The sequence below is a fragment of the Macrotis lagotis genome, chromosome X (genome assembly GCF_037893015.1).
Source record: "Macrotis lagotis isolate mMagLag1 chromosome X, bilby.v1.9.chrom.fasta, whole genome shotgun sequence".
NCBI classification, from domain to species: Eukaryota; Metazoa; Chordata; class Mammalia; order Peramelemorphia; family Peramelidae; genus Macrotis; species Macrotis lagotis.
In genome coordinates, this window is record NC_133666.1 from 640,558,171 (window position 1) to 640,576,593 (window position 18,423).

The 18,423-nt window shown below is 33.7% G+C and overlaps 1 protein-coding gene across 1 annotated transcript; it reads left to right on the forward strand.

Annotated features, from left to right (window-relative positions):
* The first annotated feature begins 16,896 nt into the window (after positions 1-16,896).
* On the forward strand, positions 16,897-17,838 carry LOC141497465 (olfactory receptor 1f45-like). Its single transcript, XM_074200119.1, has one exon. The coding sequence runs from the start codon at positions 16,897-16,899 to the stop codon at positions 17,836-17,838; it is 942 nt and encodes a 313-aa protein (XP_074056220.1).
* Positions 17,839-18,423: the final 585 nt, after the last annotated feature.

The following is an 18,423-nucleotide window of genomic DNA, read 5'->3' on the forward strand; positions in this document are numbered from 1 at the left end:
TTTTCATATGACTATAGATCACTTTGATTTCCTCAACTATAAAGTGTCTTTACATATCCATTGACCATTTGTCAGTTGGGGAATGGCCTGTTTATTTTTTGAAAATTTAACTCAGTTGTCAGTATATTTTAGAAATGAGTCCTTTGCCAGAAATGCTAGTTGTAAAAAGTGTTTCCCAAATTATTACATTTCTTTTGATATTGGTTACAATGATTTTGTCTGTGCAAAAGCTTTTCAATTTAATGCAGTCAATATTAGCTAGTTTGTTTTTATGATGCTCTCCATCTCTTCCTTGGTCATAAACTGCTTCCCTTTCCATTGATCTGACAGGTAAACTACTCCTTGCTCTTCTATTTTGCTTATAATATGTTTTTTTATGTCTAAATCCTGTTTCCATTTGGATCTGATCTTGGTATAGGGTGTGAGATGTTGGTCTAATCTAAGTTTCTTCCACACTAACTTTCAATTTTGCCCACAGTTCTTATCAAAGAAACTTTTTATCCTAATAGCTGGACTCTTTGGGTTTATCAAACAGCAAATTACTATAACCATTTCCTGCTATTGCACCTAGTCTATTCCAATGACCACTGCACTCTATTTCTTTGCCAATACCAGTTAGTTTTGATGACTGATGCTTTATAATATAATTTTAGATCTGGTAAGACTAGGCCACCTTCTTTTGCACTTTTATTTTCACTGAATCCCTGGAAATTCTTGACTTTATTTCTCCATCTGAATTTACTTACAAATTTTTCTAACTCATTAAAGTAATTGTTTTGGAATTTTGATTGGTAGGACACTGAATAAGTAGTTTAGTTTTGGTAGAATTGTCATTTTTATTATATTAACTCAACTTATCCACGAGCAGTAGATGTTTGCCCAGTTATTTAAATCTGATATTATTTTTGTGAGAAGTGTTTTGTAATTGTTTTCACAAAGCTTTTGAGTCTGACTTGGCAGGAAGACTCCCAGGTATTTTCTATTGTCTGTGGCTACTTTGAATAGGATTTCTCTTTCTAGCTCTTTCTGCTATATCTTGCAAGTCATATATAGAAATGTTGAGGATTTATGAGGGTTTATTTTATATCCTGCAACTTTGTTCAAGTTACTAATTATTTCTAGTAGTTTCTCAGATGACTTTTGGGGGGATTCTCTAGTTATACTATCATACCATCTGCAAAGAATGAGAGTTTTGTCTCTTCCTTCCCAATTCTAATTCCTTCAATTTCTTTTTCTTCTCTTATTGCTGTGGATAACATATTTAATAAAATATTGAATAGTAGTGGTGATAATGGGCATCCTTGTTTCACCCCTAATCTAACTGGGAATGCTTCTAGCCTATCCCCATTGAATATGATGCTTCTTGAGGGTTTCAGATAGAAACCATTTGTTTTTCTAAGGATCAATATTATTTATTCCTATACTCTCTAGTGTTTTTAGTAGCAATGGGTGCTGTGTTCTGTCAAAAGTTTTTTCAGCTTCTATTGATATGATCATGTCAATTCTGATAGATTTGTTATTGATATAAGTAATTATACTAACAGTTTTCCTATTATTGAACCAACCCTCAACTCCTGGGACAAATCCTACTTGATCATAATATATTATCCTAGTCATAATTTGTTGTACTTGTTTTGCTAATATTTTATTTAAGATTTTTGCATCTATATTCATCAGGGAGATTGATCTATAATTTTCTTTCTATATTTTAATTCTTCATGGTTTAGATATCAGCACCATACTGGTGTTAAAGAAAGAGTTAGACAGAGTTCCATCTTCACCTTTTTTAAAATTTTTTTTGCAGGGCAATCGGTTAAGTGGCTTGCCCAAGATCACATAGCTAAGGAATGATTAAGTGTCTGAGGCAGGATTTGAACTCAGGTACTCCTGACTACAGGGCTGATGCTCTGTCCACTGTGCTGCCTAGCTGTCCCCATCTTCACGTATTTTTCTAAAGTGGTTATATAGAATTAGAACCAATTGTTCCTTAAATGTTTCATAGAATTCACTTGTAAATCCATGTGTCCTCTGGAGATATTTTCTTATGGAGTTCAATAATAGTTTGAGAATTTCTTTTTCTGAGATGGGGCTCTTAGGTTTTTAATTTCCTCTTCGTTTAATCTGGGCAACTTATATTTTTATAAATATTTGCCAATTTTACTTAAATTGTCAAATTTACTGGCATAGAGTTGGGCAAAATAATTCTGAATTATTGCTTTAATTTCCTCCTCACTGGTGGTGAATTCACCTTTTTCATTTATGATAATATCAATTTGTTTTTCTCCTTTCTTTTTTTAAATCAAATTGAGCAGAGGTATATAAATTTTATTGGTTTTTTCATAAAACCAACTCTTGATTTAATATATTCATTCAATAGTTTTCTTGCTTTTGATTGTATTAATTTCTCCACTAAGTTTTAGAAGTTCTAATTTGATATTTAATTGGGGTTTTTAATTTGCTTTTTCTCTAATTTTAATGTTCATATTTACTTCATTGATTTCCTTTTTCTCTAATTTATTCATGTGCATTTAAAGATATAATATGTCTCCTGACAGCTGCCTTGAGTGTATTCCATAGGTTTTGGTATGTTGTTTCATTATTGTCATTATCTAGGAAGAAAAATTAATTATTTCTATAATTTTTTGCTTTATCCACTCATTCCTTAAAATGAAGTTATTTAGTTTCCAATTAGTTCTGGGTCTGTATCTCCCTGGCCCAATATTGTATATGATTTTTATTGCATTATGATCTGAAAAAGATGTATTAACTATTTCTGCCTTTCTTCAATTGATCATTAGGTTTTTGTGCCTTAGTACATGGACAATTTTTGAATAAGTGCCATGTACTACAGTACAAAAAAGCATATTTCTTTCTATCCCTATTCAGTTTCCTCTATAAGTCTATCATAACTAGGTTTTCTAATAATCTATTTACCTCCTTAACTACCTTCTTGCTTATTTTATGATTTGATGTATCTAAATATGAGAGTGGGAGGTTGAAGTCGCCCATTAGTAGAATTTTGTAGTCTATATCTTCCTGTAGCTCTTGCAACTTCTCTTCTAAGAATCTAGATGCTGTATCAATTTGGTGCATCCATATTTGGTATCAAAATTGCTTTATTGTCTATGGTAACTTTTAGGGTGTTATAGTTTCCTTCCTTATCTCTTTCAACAATATCTATTTTTTGCAGCTGCTTTGTCTTAGATAAGGATTGCTAAACCATAAAGAAGAAATAAAACTCTTCCAAAAAAAGCCAAAAATTAGAAGGAAATGTGAAATATCTCATTGGAAAAACAACCGACCTTGTAAACTGATGCAGCAGAAATAATTTAAAAATTATTGGGCTATCCGAAAGCCATGATCAGTAGAAGAGCCAAGATTTCATTTTCCAAGAAATAATACAGCAGAATCACCCTGAGATCCTAGAAGCAGAGGGTAAAATAGAAATTGAGAGAATTTACCAGTCACTTCCTGAAAGAGATCCCAAAAGAAAACCTTCCAAGAATATTATAGCCAAATTCCCAAACTTCCAAATCAAAGAGAAAATACTAAAAGCTACCAGAAAACAAACAATTCAACTACTGAGGGTCCATAGTCAGGATTACACAGGATCTGGCGACATCTACATTAAGGGTTGTAGGAAATGGAATACGATATTCAAGAAAGCAAAATATCTTGGTTTACAACTGAGCATCAATTACCCAGCAAAACTGAACATCCTCTTTCAGGGGAAAAGATGGACTTTCAATGAAACAGGGGACTTTCAAACTTTCTTATTGAAACAACCAGAGCTGAACAGAAAGTTTTTTCACTAAGTACAGAACTCTGGTGAACCATAGGAGTGGAAGAGAAGGATTAACTAAGAGGAATTTAATGATATTGAACTGTTTATGTTCCTGCACAGAAGGAAGATAATATTGTTATTTTCTCTTCTTTCAGATATGAGTTCTAAAACCATTAGATTTGCGGTTAGAGGATTTAGTAACAAATCGTTCTTCTGCAATATATTAATATGACATCTGTCAGTTTCATAATCTACAAAATGAGGTGTTTTACTAAATCCATGATACTATGAACTTGTGTTTTGAATCTTCTGAATCCATGTGCTTAGGAATAATAGTATATGGGATGGGGTAGTAGAAGAAATCGATGATTTGTCCCCTAAAAATGAAGCAGAAACATAAGCAGAACCACAAAACTGTAATCATGTCACTCATCATAGGGAGCTTCTGACACAGTGGTCTAAAATTCCTTTCAATGTACATGTTCTATGTTGCATATTCAAAGAACTCTCCCAGTTCTAACATTCTATGATATAAGACCCCTTCTAGCTCCATGCTCGAATTTTTTTTTGAAGAAAACAGAACTAGAAAGCTCACATCACTGTTGACAGAAGTATAACAAAAACCAAAAAACTTTAACCAAACCCATCCCCTAGAAATTGAGCCCTAAGGGATTAGAGTAGAAAATCAACAATTACTTGATTTTTTTGGGGGTTTCTAACAAAGCATTAAGGGAATTAGAAACCTGGGACTAGGGAATTCCTGTAAAATAATCTACCATCATCTACATCCATCCTTCCTGGAAAATAAAATTGTCCCCTGATCTTATTTATATATACAATGTCAGTCAGAGCCTGGAGGATTCTTTCTACAGGAAGAACTAACAACTTGGATTGATTTCCTGTCAGAAAATCTCAACTATGGGAAGGGAATCAGGGAAGACAATGGAACTGAGTTTCATGGGGAAAGAACAGAAGGCTTAAATTAAAAAAAAAGGCACAAGTAAGTAAATCTGTAGAGGACACTTTCTGTTCATTTTAAGGGGAAATCTTATACAAAATAATGTTGTTGATAAATCTCATTAGATTAGTAGTAGAAATTAAATTCTAAAAGGGACTTAGAATGCTGAAGTCAGAACTTTAAAGAGCTTTGGAACATCTAACATAGACTGTGTAGGCTTAAAAGAACTGAAAAGAATCCAAGCATAAAACTAATAAAATGGCTGTGGTTGAAAGTTTCCTGAAACATAGAACAATGACTTGGGAACACAGAATCTATTATGTCAGAGTTCAGAGGGACCTTAAAACCACAAACACCAAATGTCATAGTTGTAAGGAACCTTAGGCAATAATACCTAGATTGTTTTAGGTGGAAGAAATCACAGAATTTGGAAACCTAGAGTATCAGTGCAGAGAGGAAAAAAAGAAGGATGGTAGGAAGGAAGGAAGGAAGGAAGGAAGGAAGGAAGGAAGGAAGGAAGGAAGGAAGGAAGGAACAAGGAAGAAAGAAGGAAGGAACAAGGAAGAAAAGGATGGAAGGAGCAAAGAAACTTGAATTAAGCTTCTACAATGTGCTAATCCCTGTGATAAGTGCTTTATAAGTATTGATCTTATTTAATCCTCACAACAACCCTGAGAAGTAGGTCCTATTGTTCTTCCCTATATTTACTAGTGGAATTGAGGAAACCTAAATTTAAGGGATATCCAGAGTCACAAAGATAGTAGAACTTCTTAATTCCAGACTCCTAATTCTATCTAGTGCTCCACCTGGCTGCTTCATAAAGTATATAACATAGAATGTCAGAGCAAGGAGGGACTCTAAAATAGAACTTGGAAAGAATACCTTTTAACCCTTAATAAATCTTAAAGCTATGTTATATATTACATCTTTTTCCAAATACATATAAATAGACACATATCTATATTGAATACATATATATATGTATATATACATATATTTGTGGGGACATCTTATCAAGAGTGGTTTATTAGAATACAGAATGTGAGAATTTTTTAAAAAGTTGAGAACAGAGAGTGAAAGTATGGGGAAGAACCATGCAATATAGAATATGAGAGCAGTAAGGGCTCTCAGAAGATAGAATATTGAAGAATCATAGAGGTAGTAAGGACATAAAAAATATGGAAGAGAAAAAAACTCTCTAATGCTCCAGTTCAAATATGATGTAAAAAGGAAGTTATAACAAAAATATTAGAGGCAAAAGGACCATTAGAGGTCAAGTTTTTAAATTTTTAATCGAACGGTTTGGGAAGTTAAAGGCTACAAAGGGAGTGAATCAAGGTCCCATAGTGTATTCATAGCAGATCCAGAACTCTTACTCTGACAATTATTCTAATGAACTTTTTAGTACATAATGAATAATTCCTCAAATATTAAGCTTTAGAGGGGAATTCAGTTGCCTAAAATGGTTAGGAAGATTCCTTTTTCCTGAGACTTCATTTGTCTTCTTCACCTACTTTGTCACTTGATAAATAATTATCAGTTATCTATTATCTTAGTGATAAATGTGTCCCAAGTTTCAAAGTATCACATTATCAATAGCAGGGTGCAATGAATAGAGAACTGGACTTAGAACTGGGATGATCTGTATTCAGATCCATGATTGTTTGATCAAATACAGACCAATTAAATGTGCATTTATTGTTTCACAGTAAAAGGCACTATACAAGGTTCTATTGACATAAATTCAAATCTAAAATACTCCCGACTATCTACAAAGTTTCACAATAATGGGAGATTGGAATGGGATCAGAAATGGAACTAATCCACAAAAAATAAATAGAAACAGACCTCTTGTTGCTTGTCAAATTCTACATTACATCTCTCTACTCTAGAGATTTTCACTGGCTGTTCCTCATCCTTGCAATATTCTTCTTCCCGTGAAAGCCTTTTCTGATCACTCTTTTTTTCACCCTATTCTCTTACATTTATTTATTTTTTCCAATTATAAACCAAGAAAATTGTCAATATTCATCCTTTGGAAAGCTTTTGAGTTCCACATTTATCTACCACCATGACTTCTTTCCCTCTTCCCCCCATGGCAGCAAACAATATGATATAGATTGTACATGCACAGTTGTGTTTAGCATACTTTCATATCAGTCATGTTGTGAAAGTATTAGAAATAAAGGGTAAATACCTTGATAGAGAGAAAAAAGTTACAATTTTTTAAAAATGAACATAGTATGCCTTGCTCTGTATTCAGAATAAATAGATTTCAGGTCTCTCAGGATTGTCCTTGATTATTGAATTTTTGAGAGAAGTTATGTCTATCATAGTTAATCATCTCCCCAATGAAGCTGCTGGCATGTATAATGTACTTCTTGTTTCTGCTGACCACATTCAGTGGTTCAGTTCTGCTGACCACATTTAGTAGTTCAGTTCATGCAAGTCTTTTCATGCCTTTTTGATGTTTAGTTGCTCATGATTTCATACAAAACAGCAGTGTTCCATTATATTCATAAATTGTTCAAGCATTTCCAATTGTAGAATATCCCTACCATTTTCAATTCTTTGTTGATATAAAAGGGGCTCTTATAAATATTTTTGTACATGTGGGTCTTTCCCCCTTTTTACTGATCTTTTTGGAATAATGATCTAGTAGTGGTATTGCTGGATCAATGCATAGTTTGGGAATAGTTCCAAATTGTTTTCCAGAATGTTTGGATCAGTTCACAACTCCACAAACACTATTTTAGTGTCTCAGTTTGCCCATATATCCTCTACTATTGATGATTTTCCTTTTCTGTCTTTTAGCCTCCAATAGGTGTAAGGTTGTGATGAAAGGGGATTGGACAAGATAAATAGTCCAAAGATAAGGGTTCTTAGTGAGAACTCACAATTCTGATGCAGTAAGTGTAAAAACACAGATTTTTAATTCACAGCTTTAATTCATCTGGCTGGAAAGCAAATTACTTAAGGACAGGTGAAAAACAAAGGCTTAGGCAAGAATGTCTAAAGGAAAAAGAGAAAGAAAAACATCCATAAGAAATGGCTGGGCTTGACCCTAGGGAGTATAGCATGGAAGGGAATGTGGGTCAATAGAGCTGTGCATTTGCTGTGCAGGGAAGAGACCCACTCCCTCTAAGTGACTGGAGTCAGTTACCCACTTTGAAGACTGAGGGGAAGGAAGCTGTTTTTGGCTTTTGTCCTTTATTCTTGAAGAAGATCATGACATCAGGAAGGTGATGCCATGACAAGCACATGAACTGTATTGAGTGGGGGGGGGCTGTGCTAAGTCTCCAGCCTCATCTTCTCCTCCAGAGTCATCTAGGTCCAGTGTCCAGATAGGAATCAGGACAACTGGAGATGTCCCTGGATGTGAGGCAGTCAGGGTGAAGTGATTTCTCCAAGGTCACAAAGCTAATAGGTGGCCAATGTCTGAGGCTGTATTAGAACTCTTGTCCTCCTCACTCCAAGGTCAGTGCTCTGTCTACTGTACCATATGAATGCATGATGGACTGGGGGATGGGCTGATGTTCTTATCTTGGCAAATTTTAATTTATCAACCAAGTTACATTGTGTATATACATTTAACAATTAAGGGCTTATGCTGAACAATCTATTCAAAAGAGGTTCTCTGAAAGTATCAGATAGACACAAATAATATTTTCTAAATATTAAAAACTAGACTGCTATTTGCTATTTCTCCTTCAACAATGAAACCTCAGATTTGCTTTAATTTCCATTTTTCTAATCAATAATAATTCGAAGTCTTAATATTTTCATCTGAAATCTGCCCAATCATATCCTAGACCATTCCTCAATTGGAGAAAGATTTTTATTCTTATAAATTCTACTCAGTTTTCTATATATTTTAGAAATGAGTCCTTTAACACAAACACAGTGTGAAAAGTTTTCCCCAGTTTTCTGCATTCCTTCTACTCTTGCTTACATTGGTTTTATTTGTGCGCAATCTTTTTTTTTATTTAATGTAATTGAAATTATCCATTTTGCAATTCATAGTATCACCTATCACTTCTTTGATCATAAACTCCTCCTTGCCTTTCCATAGATCTGACAGAAAACTTTCTTGTTCTCCTAATGAGCTTATGGAAACATCCTTAAAGTCTAAAACATGCAGCCATTTCAATTTTATCTTAGTATAGAATGTGAGATGTTGGTCTATGCATACTTTTTGCCATATCACCTTCTAGTTTTCCCAGTAGTTTTTGTCAGATAGTGATTTATCTCAGAAGCTGGAGTCTTTGGATTTGTCAAACGGTAGTTTACTATAGTCATTTACTACTGTTTCATTTGTGCCTAACTTATTCCACAGATCCTCTTTTCTTTTTCTTATTCAGTGACAGAAAACTTTGTTGATTGCTGCTTTATGACATAGTTTTAGATCTGGTATGGAAAGTCACCTTCCTTTGCATTTTTCTTCATTAATTGTCTTGACCTTTTGCTCCTCTTGATGAAATTTGTTACGACTTATTCAAGCTCTGTAAAATAATTTTGGTAGCTTGATTTTACAGTACTGAATAAGTAATTTAATTTAGATAGAATTCTCATTTTTGCTATATTTGCTCATGTAGCTCAATGAGCAATTGCCATTTTTCAATTGTTTAGATCTGACAATCTGAGTGAAGAGTGTTTTATAATTGTGTTCATATATTCTCTGGCTTTATCTTGGCGGGTAGATTTCCAAGTATTTTTTGTTCACAGTTTTTTTAAAATATATTTTCTCTTTCTAACTCTTGCTGTTGGGCTTTGTTGGTAACATATTGAAATGTTGTTGATTCTGTGGGTTTTGTATCCTGAAACTTTGCTAAAGTTGCTAATTATTTGAAGGGAGTTTCATTTATTTTTCTCTGAGTAAACAATCATATCAAAATTAGTCTTAATTCTATTGTCTTTCCTTTGTTTATTTCCTAATTATCAAGAATATAGCTCATTTCTTCATATTTGTTCCCATGTTGTATTCCCCATTAAGTTTCCAATTCCTTAATTTAAAGGCAATTTCCTTTGCCTTTTTTTCTGTTCCTGGAACATAGAATAATGCTTAGCATATTTTAGGTACTTAATTCATATCACACGGAATATGATAGAAATAAAATCCAACAGGATCTTTCCAAGTCTTATACTTTGGTACAAAAAAAAAATTAAAAAGGAAATAAAGAAACCCACTTAAAGAGAAGATGAATTGGTCATGGTTAGGCAACAGGAATTCTGAGGGAAAAAAGATATAAGATTTTTAGTGAATTACAAACTCAATAATGATCAGTAATGTGAAGTGACATCAAAAAGTTAATATATTTTTATGTTATAATAAGGAAAGAATAACATCCAGGAATAGAGAAGTGACAGCCCCTCTTGATTTCACTTCCACTGGAGGTGCTGTTGTGTTGTTGCTTGAACTTCATTCTTGAAGAGGATCATGACATAAGGAAGATTATGTCATGACATACAAGGGAAATGTAGTTAAATAAGACAGGAATGTGCAAAATCACCAGTCTCACTTTCTCCCCCAGAGTCATCTTGGTCCAATGATACATATGGATTGGGATGGCTGAATGCAGTGGGGCATGTTGGCTTTTTTAAGCTAAAAATCTATACCAGGTCTCAGTTTGACAGAGGTAAAGTACATTCCATAATTAAGATTAGGTTAGAAAGAAAAGAGGAAAAGAACTATCACTTTTACCCACTCCAAAAATAAAAAATAAAACCAATCTGGGAAGGGAAGGTCCTCAGGATTTCTGGACAAAACAAAAACAATAGTTATTTCCATTCACTAAGAACCAATCCAGGACTCAAGCAATAAAAAAGTTGGAGTTAGCCTGGGATTTATAATTGGCCAGTGAGAGCCTAAGTGATTAATGTTTGAGACCTGGTTCTTATATTTTAGGATCCATTATATTAAAAAATGCATGCATTACCTGGTGCATGCTCAGAGGAAAGCAACTGGGAAGAGAAAAGCTTTGAGTCCACAGATTAAGAGGAGTGATAGAATTCTAATGTAGTCTAGAGAAGGTTTATAGAAAACAGGAAAGATATGATAAAGCAACTGAAAAATTGCCATATACAGGGATGATAATTGTTCTGTAGGTCCCAAGGAATAAAATCAAATATGAGTGCAGGTAGGAAAGATTCCTGTTTGCACTAACTGTCAAGAAATACTTCCTAACAATGAGAACTCTTCAAAATGGAATGGGCTCTTTCAGAAAGTTTTGGGTTTCACATGGAGGTGTTCAAAAAGCAAATGGATGACTACTTGTTGCATGTAGGGTAGTGGGAATTTCTTCCATGTTCAAAATGGTTTAGATATATTCTAAACTTTTCAAAAATTAGAGCACCTTGCACAGAAACAATTCAGACCATTCTGGAAAACCAATTATTACCAGGCAATGGGGGTGACTTGCCCAAGGTCACACAACTAATGAGGAAACTGGGCAAAATGCATTAAATGACTTGTTCAAGGTCATGCAGCCAGCAAGTGTCTGAGCTCAGATGTGAACACTCAGGAAATGGATGTTCCTCACTTCAGACCTAGTGTTCTATTCAATGTATCTTGCAACTGACCACTATCTACTAGTCAATTATAATTTGGAGTCAATATGATTGATTTAGTGTATTATCAACTTATGCCATCCTTATACACCTCATTGTTCATTTTTTTCTTTAAGAAGTTATCCTCAAATCAGCTCAGAATTAGATCAGTAAATACTTCTGATGAGGTGAGTTCCAGGATTGTAGTGACCTTGTAGGGTAAAGAGGTTAGAAGGTGAACTAATGTAGAGAACCTTTTGATTACATCAGAAATAATTTAGTTTTGTTTGTTCACTTTTATTTTTATAAATTAAATCAGATTACCTCTTAAATGTTTTAATGAGATATGTCACGGTTGTTTCAGATTTAAAATCCTAATATAAGTAGACTATTCTTGCATAGAAGGGTATTTCTATTAAACCTGCACTATCTGTCATTGAGTATTTGTATTTGACACTGGAAATATATTGAAAATGAGTGTAGGCTTATGATGAAATAAAAGAAATATATCTGCTGAATTTTATGGTGATTTTCAAATTTATATACATTACTTTTACCTAGTCATGTCATACTTACTGAAAGGGGGAAAAGAAACAGTTCAAAAAAGTTAGTAATATAAAATTCTTAGTTGATATGCAAAACTTTTCATAAACTTCCTATTTAATCCTCGTAAATTGTAATCTTCTATCAACCCTCTTATACATATGATCTGTATTCCAATGACATTGACCTCCTTGTTATTCCTCCCAGAAGGCACACCATTGTTTCATTGGTTATTGCCCATGTCTTGAATTCTGTAGCTCCTCTGCTTCCTGGCTTCCCTCAATTCCTGGCTAAAATGAAACTTTCTGCAAGACTTTCAGACCCAGATCAATACTAATACCTTCCCTCTGCTGATTATCTCTAATTCATCCTATTTATAACTTATTTGTAATAAATCATTTTGATATTATCGTCACCAAAAGACTGTGAACTCCTTGAAAATAGGAAGTATATTTCCCTTTCTTCTGCACTTAACATAATAGTTAGGACAGAGTGAATGCATTATAAATATGGCATTATTTTTTACTATTTCTACTATGGTTATATCTACATATATATATATATATATGTATATATACATATATATATAGGTGCATGCATGTATGTGCATATATATTTCATCTATGACTACATTATATTTATATACACATGTATAAATACATACATATTTATATATAGTTATAAACACCTATACATATATACATATATTCACAAAAATATATGCACATACTTATATAAAATGCATTTGTATGAATGTGTTTTGTTTTATATGCATTTATATACTCACATTATATGTAATCACATAACAAAATACAAAATACAAATACTCAAAGACAGATAGTGCAGGTTTAATATATATTAGTATATATAATATATAATAGCATATTTTCAATTTAATTGCACTTATTTTACATGCATGTGTATGCATATGTGTATGTATTTATCTCTCTCTCTCTCTCTCTCTATATATATATATATATATATATATATATATATATATATATATATATATAATGGCCTTGATACCTTGAAATCCAAATCTCAGTTAATGAAACTTTCTTCTAGTAATGCACAAACTAATGACTCCTCCACACCTTAAATATTTAGGCAAAGAAATTGGGGCATGAATTATTATTTGATGGCTATAAAGAATCCTGGAAAACAGTTCAGTGAGGAAGGATGATTCCAAAAGACTTTTGATGGAAATGTCATTCACATCTGTGGGGGGAGGGGCAGGAAACTGCATTCTAAATGCAGTTCAAAGCATTTTTACATTTTAAAACTTGTTTTTTTCCCCTATTCTGAAGTGGGGTTTTTTTTGGTTGGTTTTTTACCATTGATTCTGATTTTTCTCTCACAAAATGTGAGAGGCATGTGGAAAGGGAGATAGGTAGAAAAATCTGGAACTCAAAAACTTTAAGATGAATGTTAAAATTTATCTTTGCATGTAATTGAAATAATAAAATAAAATAAAAAAACAAGTCTTGGAGAGTAGCCAGAATCTTTCTGAGTTCAAATTTACCTCAGTCACTTAATAGTTATGTGTCTCCAGAGATGTCACTCAATCTTATTTGCTGTAGTTTTATCATCTAGAAAATGAATTGAAAAAGCAATGGCAAACTACTCCTTGGTCAAGAAAACCCCCAAAGTGGTCATGATGTATATCAGATTTGGTTGAAAAAAAATGACTATATGAACAGACAAACAAAAAAGAACAAAAGGAGTTCCTGCATGGGAGAGACTCCTCTACCAAAGTAGGTCAGCACTTTCTCTGATAGTTAAACTTTTAGAGAATTGCCTAAAGGCCTGAGAGGTTGAATGATTTTTTTTTTAAAATGCACACAATAAGACAATGTAATTAACAAAAGCAGGGCTTGTGCCAAGTTGTGCCTTTTATTCTCTATGTCTCTTAAAAGAGGAGGAGGAAGAGGGGAGGAGGAGGAGGAAGAGAAAAGGAAGAAGCAAAATGTGAAAGAGGAGATGGAAGAGGAGCAACAAGAACTGGAGCAGGAAGGACAAGAGGTAGAACAGGAGGAGGAAAAGGAGAAGAAGGAGGAGAAAAGAACAACAATGAAAATCAAATCATTTATATAACACTTTGTTTAATAAAAGGGAGATATAATTTATTTAATCAACACAGCAACCCTCTGAGATAGCTAGAGTAACTAGTCCCATTTTATAGGTAAGGAAACTGAAAAACATGCATCTCTATCTCTGTCTCCATCTCCATCTCCATCTCCATCTCCATCTCCATCTCCATCTCCATCTCCATCTCCATCTCCATCTCCATCTCCATCTCCATCTCCATCTCCATCTCCATCTCCATCTCCATCTCCATCTCCATCTCCTTCTCCATCTCCATCTCCATCTCCATCTCCATCTCCATCTCCATCTCCATCTCCATCTCCATCTCCATCTCCATCTCCATCTCCATCTCCATCTCCATCTCCATCTCCATCTCCATCTCCATCTCCATCTCCATCTCCATCTCTACCTATCTATATAATTTTTAAGGTACAAATCTTCCTACCACCTCCCCTTCCCTCTACCCTCCCCTCAGTGAACAGTCAGGTTAATATTGTACATACACATGTATGTTAAATTTGTTACAGATTAGCCATTTTTAGTATGCAGAATTAGAATTAAGGAAAAGAAATACATAAGAGAATTTTTTTAAAGTGAATCAGTGTTCATCAGATTCTAAAGGTTTTTTTTTAATTTTGTTTTGTTTTGCTTTTCTTCTTCTGGATGGGGATAGCATTATCCATAGTCAATCTGATAGGCTTGTCCTAGCTCTCTGAACTGCAGAGAGGAGCTGTGTCCATCTCATAATTCTGTTGTTAATGTGCACTTCATTATCATATCAGAATACATCAATGATCAACGATAAGAATGAGAATAAAGTTAGAAATCAGGTGTTTATAATTGTACCTGACTCAGGATTATGCCCTCCTAATGGATATTTGGTGTAAGAACAAAATGAGATACTTGTAGTACGATCAACAATTAAGAAGAGGAGATTTAATTAGTTGTAGCATTTAAAAGATATTCAGCAGGAATAAGCATGGAGGACACCTTAATATGACTTAGTGAAGCTAAACTTTCTGCCCAGTGTTGCCCCTGTGTCCACCACACAAATCTCAGAGAGTGCCTAAAGCTCCTCATGATAATTTTTACAATCAAGGGACCAGAAATTAATGTCAGTAGCCTGAATATTTAATCTCTTGAATCAATCAAGTCTCAAGGATGATTTGCATTCCTCTTCTGTTAAAAAACTAGACTAACTTGCATGGAGGCAAGGGTGAGAATATTAGACAGAAGAAACTGGAAATATATAGACTTGAAAGAAAATACCAATGAAGAACATGATAATTCGGCTTATATTTTTTGAAGACTTGACACAAAGAAAACATTCTGGAGAGCAATTTGAACTATACCCAAGAAAATACAAAATTATGCATTCGCTTTGACTCAGCAAGACCTATTGGTGGATATGCCAAAGAGAACATAAAAAGAGGGAAAAGCCCCACATATATGAAAATATTTATAGTAATTTTTGTTGTGGTAAAGAATTGGAAATTGAGAGGATGCCCATCAATTGGGGAACAGCTGAATAAGTTGTGATATATGAATGTAATGGAACATGCTTGTTCTCTTAGATTGATGAGCAGACAGATTTCAGAAAGCCTAGAAAGCTTTGCATAAACTGATGCTCAGTGAAATGAGTAGAATTAAAAGGACACTGTACATATGAACAGTGTATTATGCAATGATCGGTATTCATAGATTTAGCTCTTCACAGCAGTACAATGAAGGGTTAAAGAAAGAAATATAGAGTCTGAATGCAGATTAAAACAAACTATTTTCACTTTTTATATTTGTTTATTCTTGGATTTTTCCCCATTTTGTTCTGTATTCTTTTAAAACATGACTGATATGGAAATATGGTTAACATGAATATACATATATAAGCTATATCCTATTTCTTAATGTCTGGAGTAGGGGAGAGTGAAAGCAGAGAGAGAAAAATATGGTTATCAAATCTTACAAAAAATAATATTGAAAACTATCAATCTGAGTTATTGAAAAAAAGAAAAGACTATTAAATAAAAAATAGTATTGGAATTCCAAAAAAACTAGAAGTGAAAGAAAGAAAGCAAGAATGAAAGAAAGGAAGAGAAAGAAAAGTAAAGCACTCAGCATTATTCTAATCTGACATAGAAGAAAGAAACATAAGAATTTAGTGAAAACTTCAAAACAAAGGTTTTTGTGTGCTGAAATTTTGCTTCAAATATACCAGTAGGAATGATTCCTTGCTATAGGTGACATAGAGAGATGACTAAAGCTTGGAGGATCATATATGTGGTGGCTGAAGTTACTATAGCAGGCATTCTATTCAACCTACTTGTTTTATTTTTTGTTTTTAATTGAAATTTTCTTTTATTATTTAAAGATAGATTTTAACATTCATTCCTTTGTAAGTTTATAGCTTCCACATTATTTCTATCACCCTCACTTCCCTTTACTCTTTCCGTGGTGGTGAAAATTCTGGTAAAAAGTTTTGATTTTGTTTTAGAGAGCAACAAAATGAGTTCCAGTTGTGTTAATTGACTTGATCAAGTTCACATAGGGAATCGGTGATGAAAGCAGATTCAGAATTAAATCAAATGTATCTAAATAGTACATTATTCTTGCTAATTAATTCTTTCAACACAACTGAGGTAAATGCAGATTCAGTGTCAGGAATCAATCAATCCAACATAAAGTATTTTTTAATCTCCTCTTTTTCATGGCAGGCACTATACCAAACTCTGAGGATACTAAGACAAAAATTAAAGAGCCCTTGTCCTTCAGGAGCTTATAAATCTATTGAGAAAAAAGAGGTAAGGGAAAGGACATCTATTATATGTATTAAGTAGATATAGTGCATTAAAAGAAAACATTAATTTAAAACATAGTTTAAAACAATTTATTATGATTAATATCTCTTCTAAGATATCAAAAATCTCTGGAAGCATGAAGTTCTTGATTTATTTCTATTTCATGTGTACTTCTCATCAGATTCATGGAAGGAGGAAACCAGTCTGGAATTTCAGAGTTCATCCTTCTGGGATTTTCAGACCAGCCTGAGCAGCAGAGGCTCCTTTTCTTCTTGTTTTTTCTTATGTACCTTATTACAAGTCTAGGAAATCTGTTCATCATTCTGGCCATTGTGACCAATTCATCTCTACACACACCCATGTATTTCTTCCTTAGTAATTTGTCCATGGTTGACATCTGTTTCACCTCCACTACCATCCCCAAGATGCTGGCAAACTATATATCGGGGAACAAAGCAATTCCTTATGGTGGGTGCCTAACACAAGTATTCTTCTTCATCTTGTTTGCGGTCATAGATAGCATCCTTCTGGCTTCCATGGCCTATGATCGCTATGTGGCTATCTGTGCCCCACTACATTATTCCATGATTATGACCCCAAAGGTCTGTGTCATCCTGATAGTAATGTCTTGGTTTATGGGCTTTGCTGATGGTCTCATAAGCACCATTCTTCTAACTCATCTTTCATTTTGTGGCCACAGTGAAATCCCCCATTTTTTCTGTGATCTAAGTCCCCTTTTGAAATTGGCCTGCTCAGACACTTCCATAAATGACATGATGGTCAATTTATTAGGAGCACTAACAGTTAACATCCCCTTTGTTGGAATTCTTGCCTCTTACACTCGAATTTTTGTAACTGTGATGAAGATCCCCTCTACTGTGGGAAAATGGAAAGCTTTCTCCACTTGTGGCTCCCACCTCACTGTGGTCACATTATTCTATGGAACACTCATTGGAGTCTACTTCACTCCCACATCCACCCATACAACCCAACAAGACACAGCTGCAGCTGTGATGTACACTGTAGTCACTCCTATGCTGAACCCTTTCATCTACAGCCTAAGGAATAAGGATATGAAGGTTGCCCTGAGGAAGCTCATACCCAGGAAGTTATGCCTTTCTTTATAAAAATGGGATATCTTACAGCCCTGGGAAATAGTGATCAGACAACCTCAATTTTTTTTCCTTTCTTTTATATATTTAAATGATTATTTTTCTCCAGTTACATGTAAACATAATTTTTAACATTCATTTTTGAAACTTTGAATTTCAAATTCTCTTTTCTCATACCTCCTGCCCTCATTGTGAAGGTAAGCAATATGATATAGATTATACATATGTAGAAATGTGGAGACATAGAACCTATGTCACCGAAAAGTAAAAAAAATATTAAAATTTTTTAAAGCATTTTTCAAAATGAATTTAGACATCATCTTTTCTTCCTTGGAGCATAATTAGCATTTTTCAGTTTAAGGCTTTCAAAGTTGACTTATATCATTGTAATGGTGAGAATAGCTAATTCATTCACAGCTTACATTATCTTACATTACTGTTATTACTTTGTACACAATATATTTCACTTTTCATCAGTTTATAAAAAGATTTTCCAGATTTTGCTGAGATTATATTGGTCATTATTTCTTATAGCATCATAATATTCTGTGATAGTCACATACCACAATTTGTTAAACCTTTACCCAATCAAGAGCATCT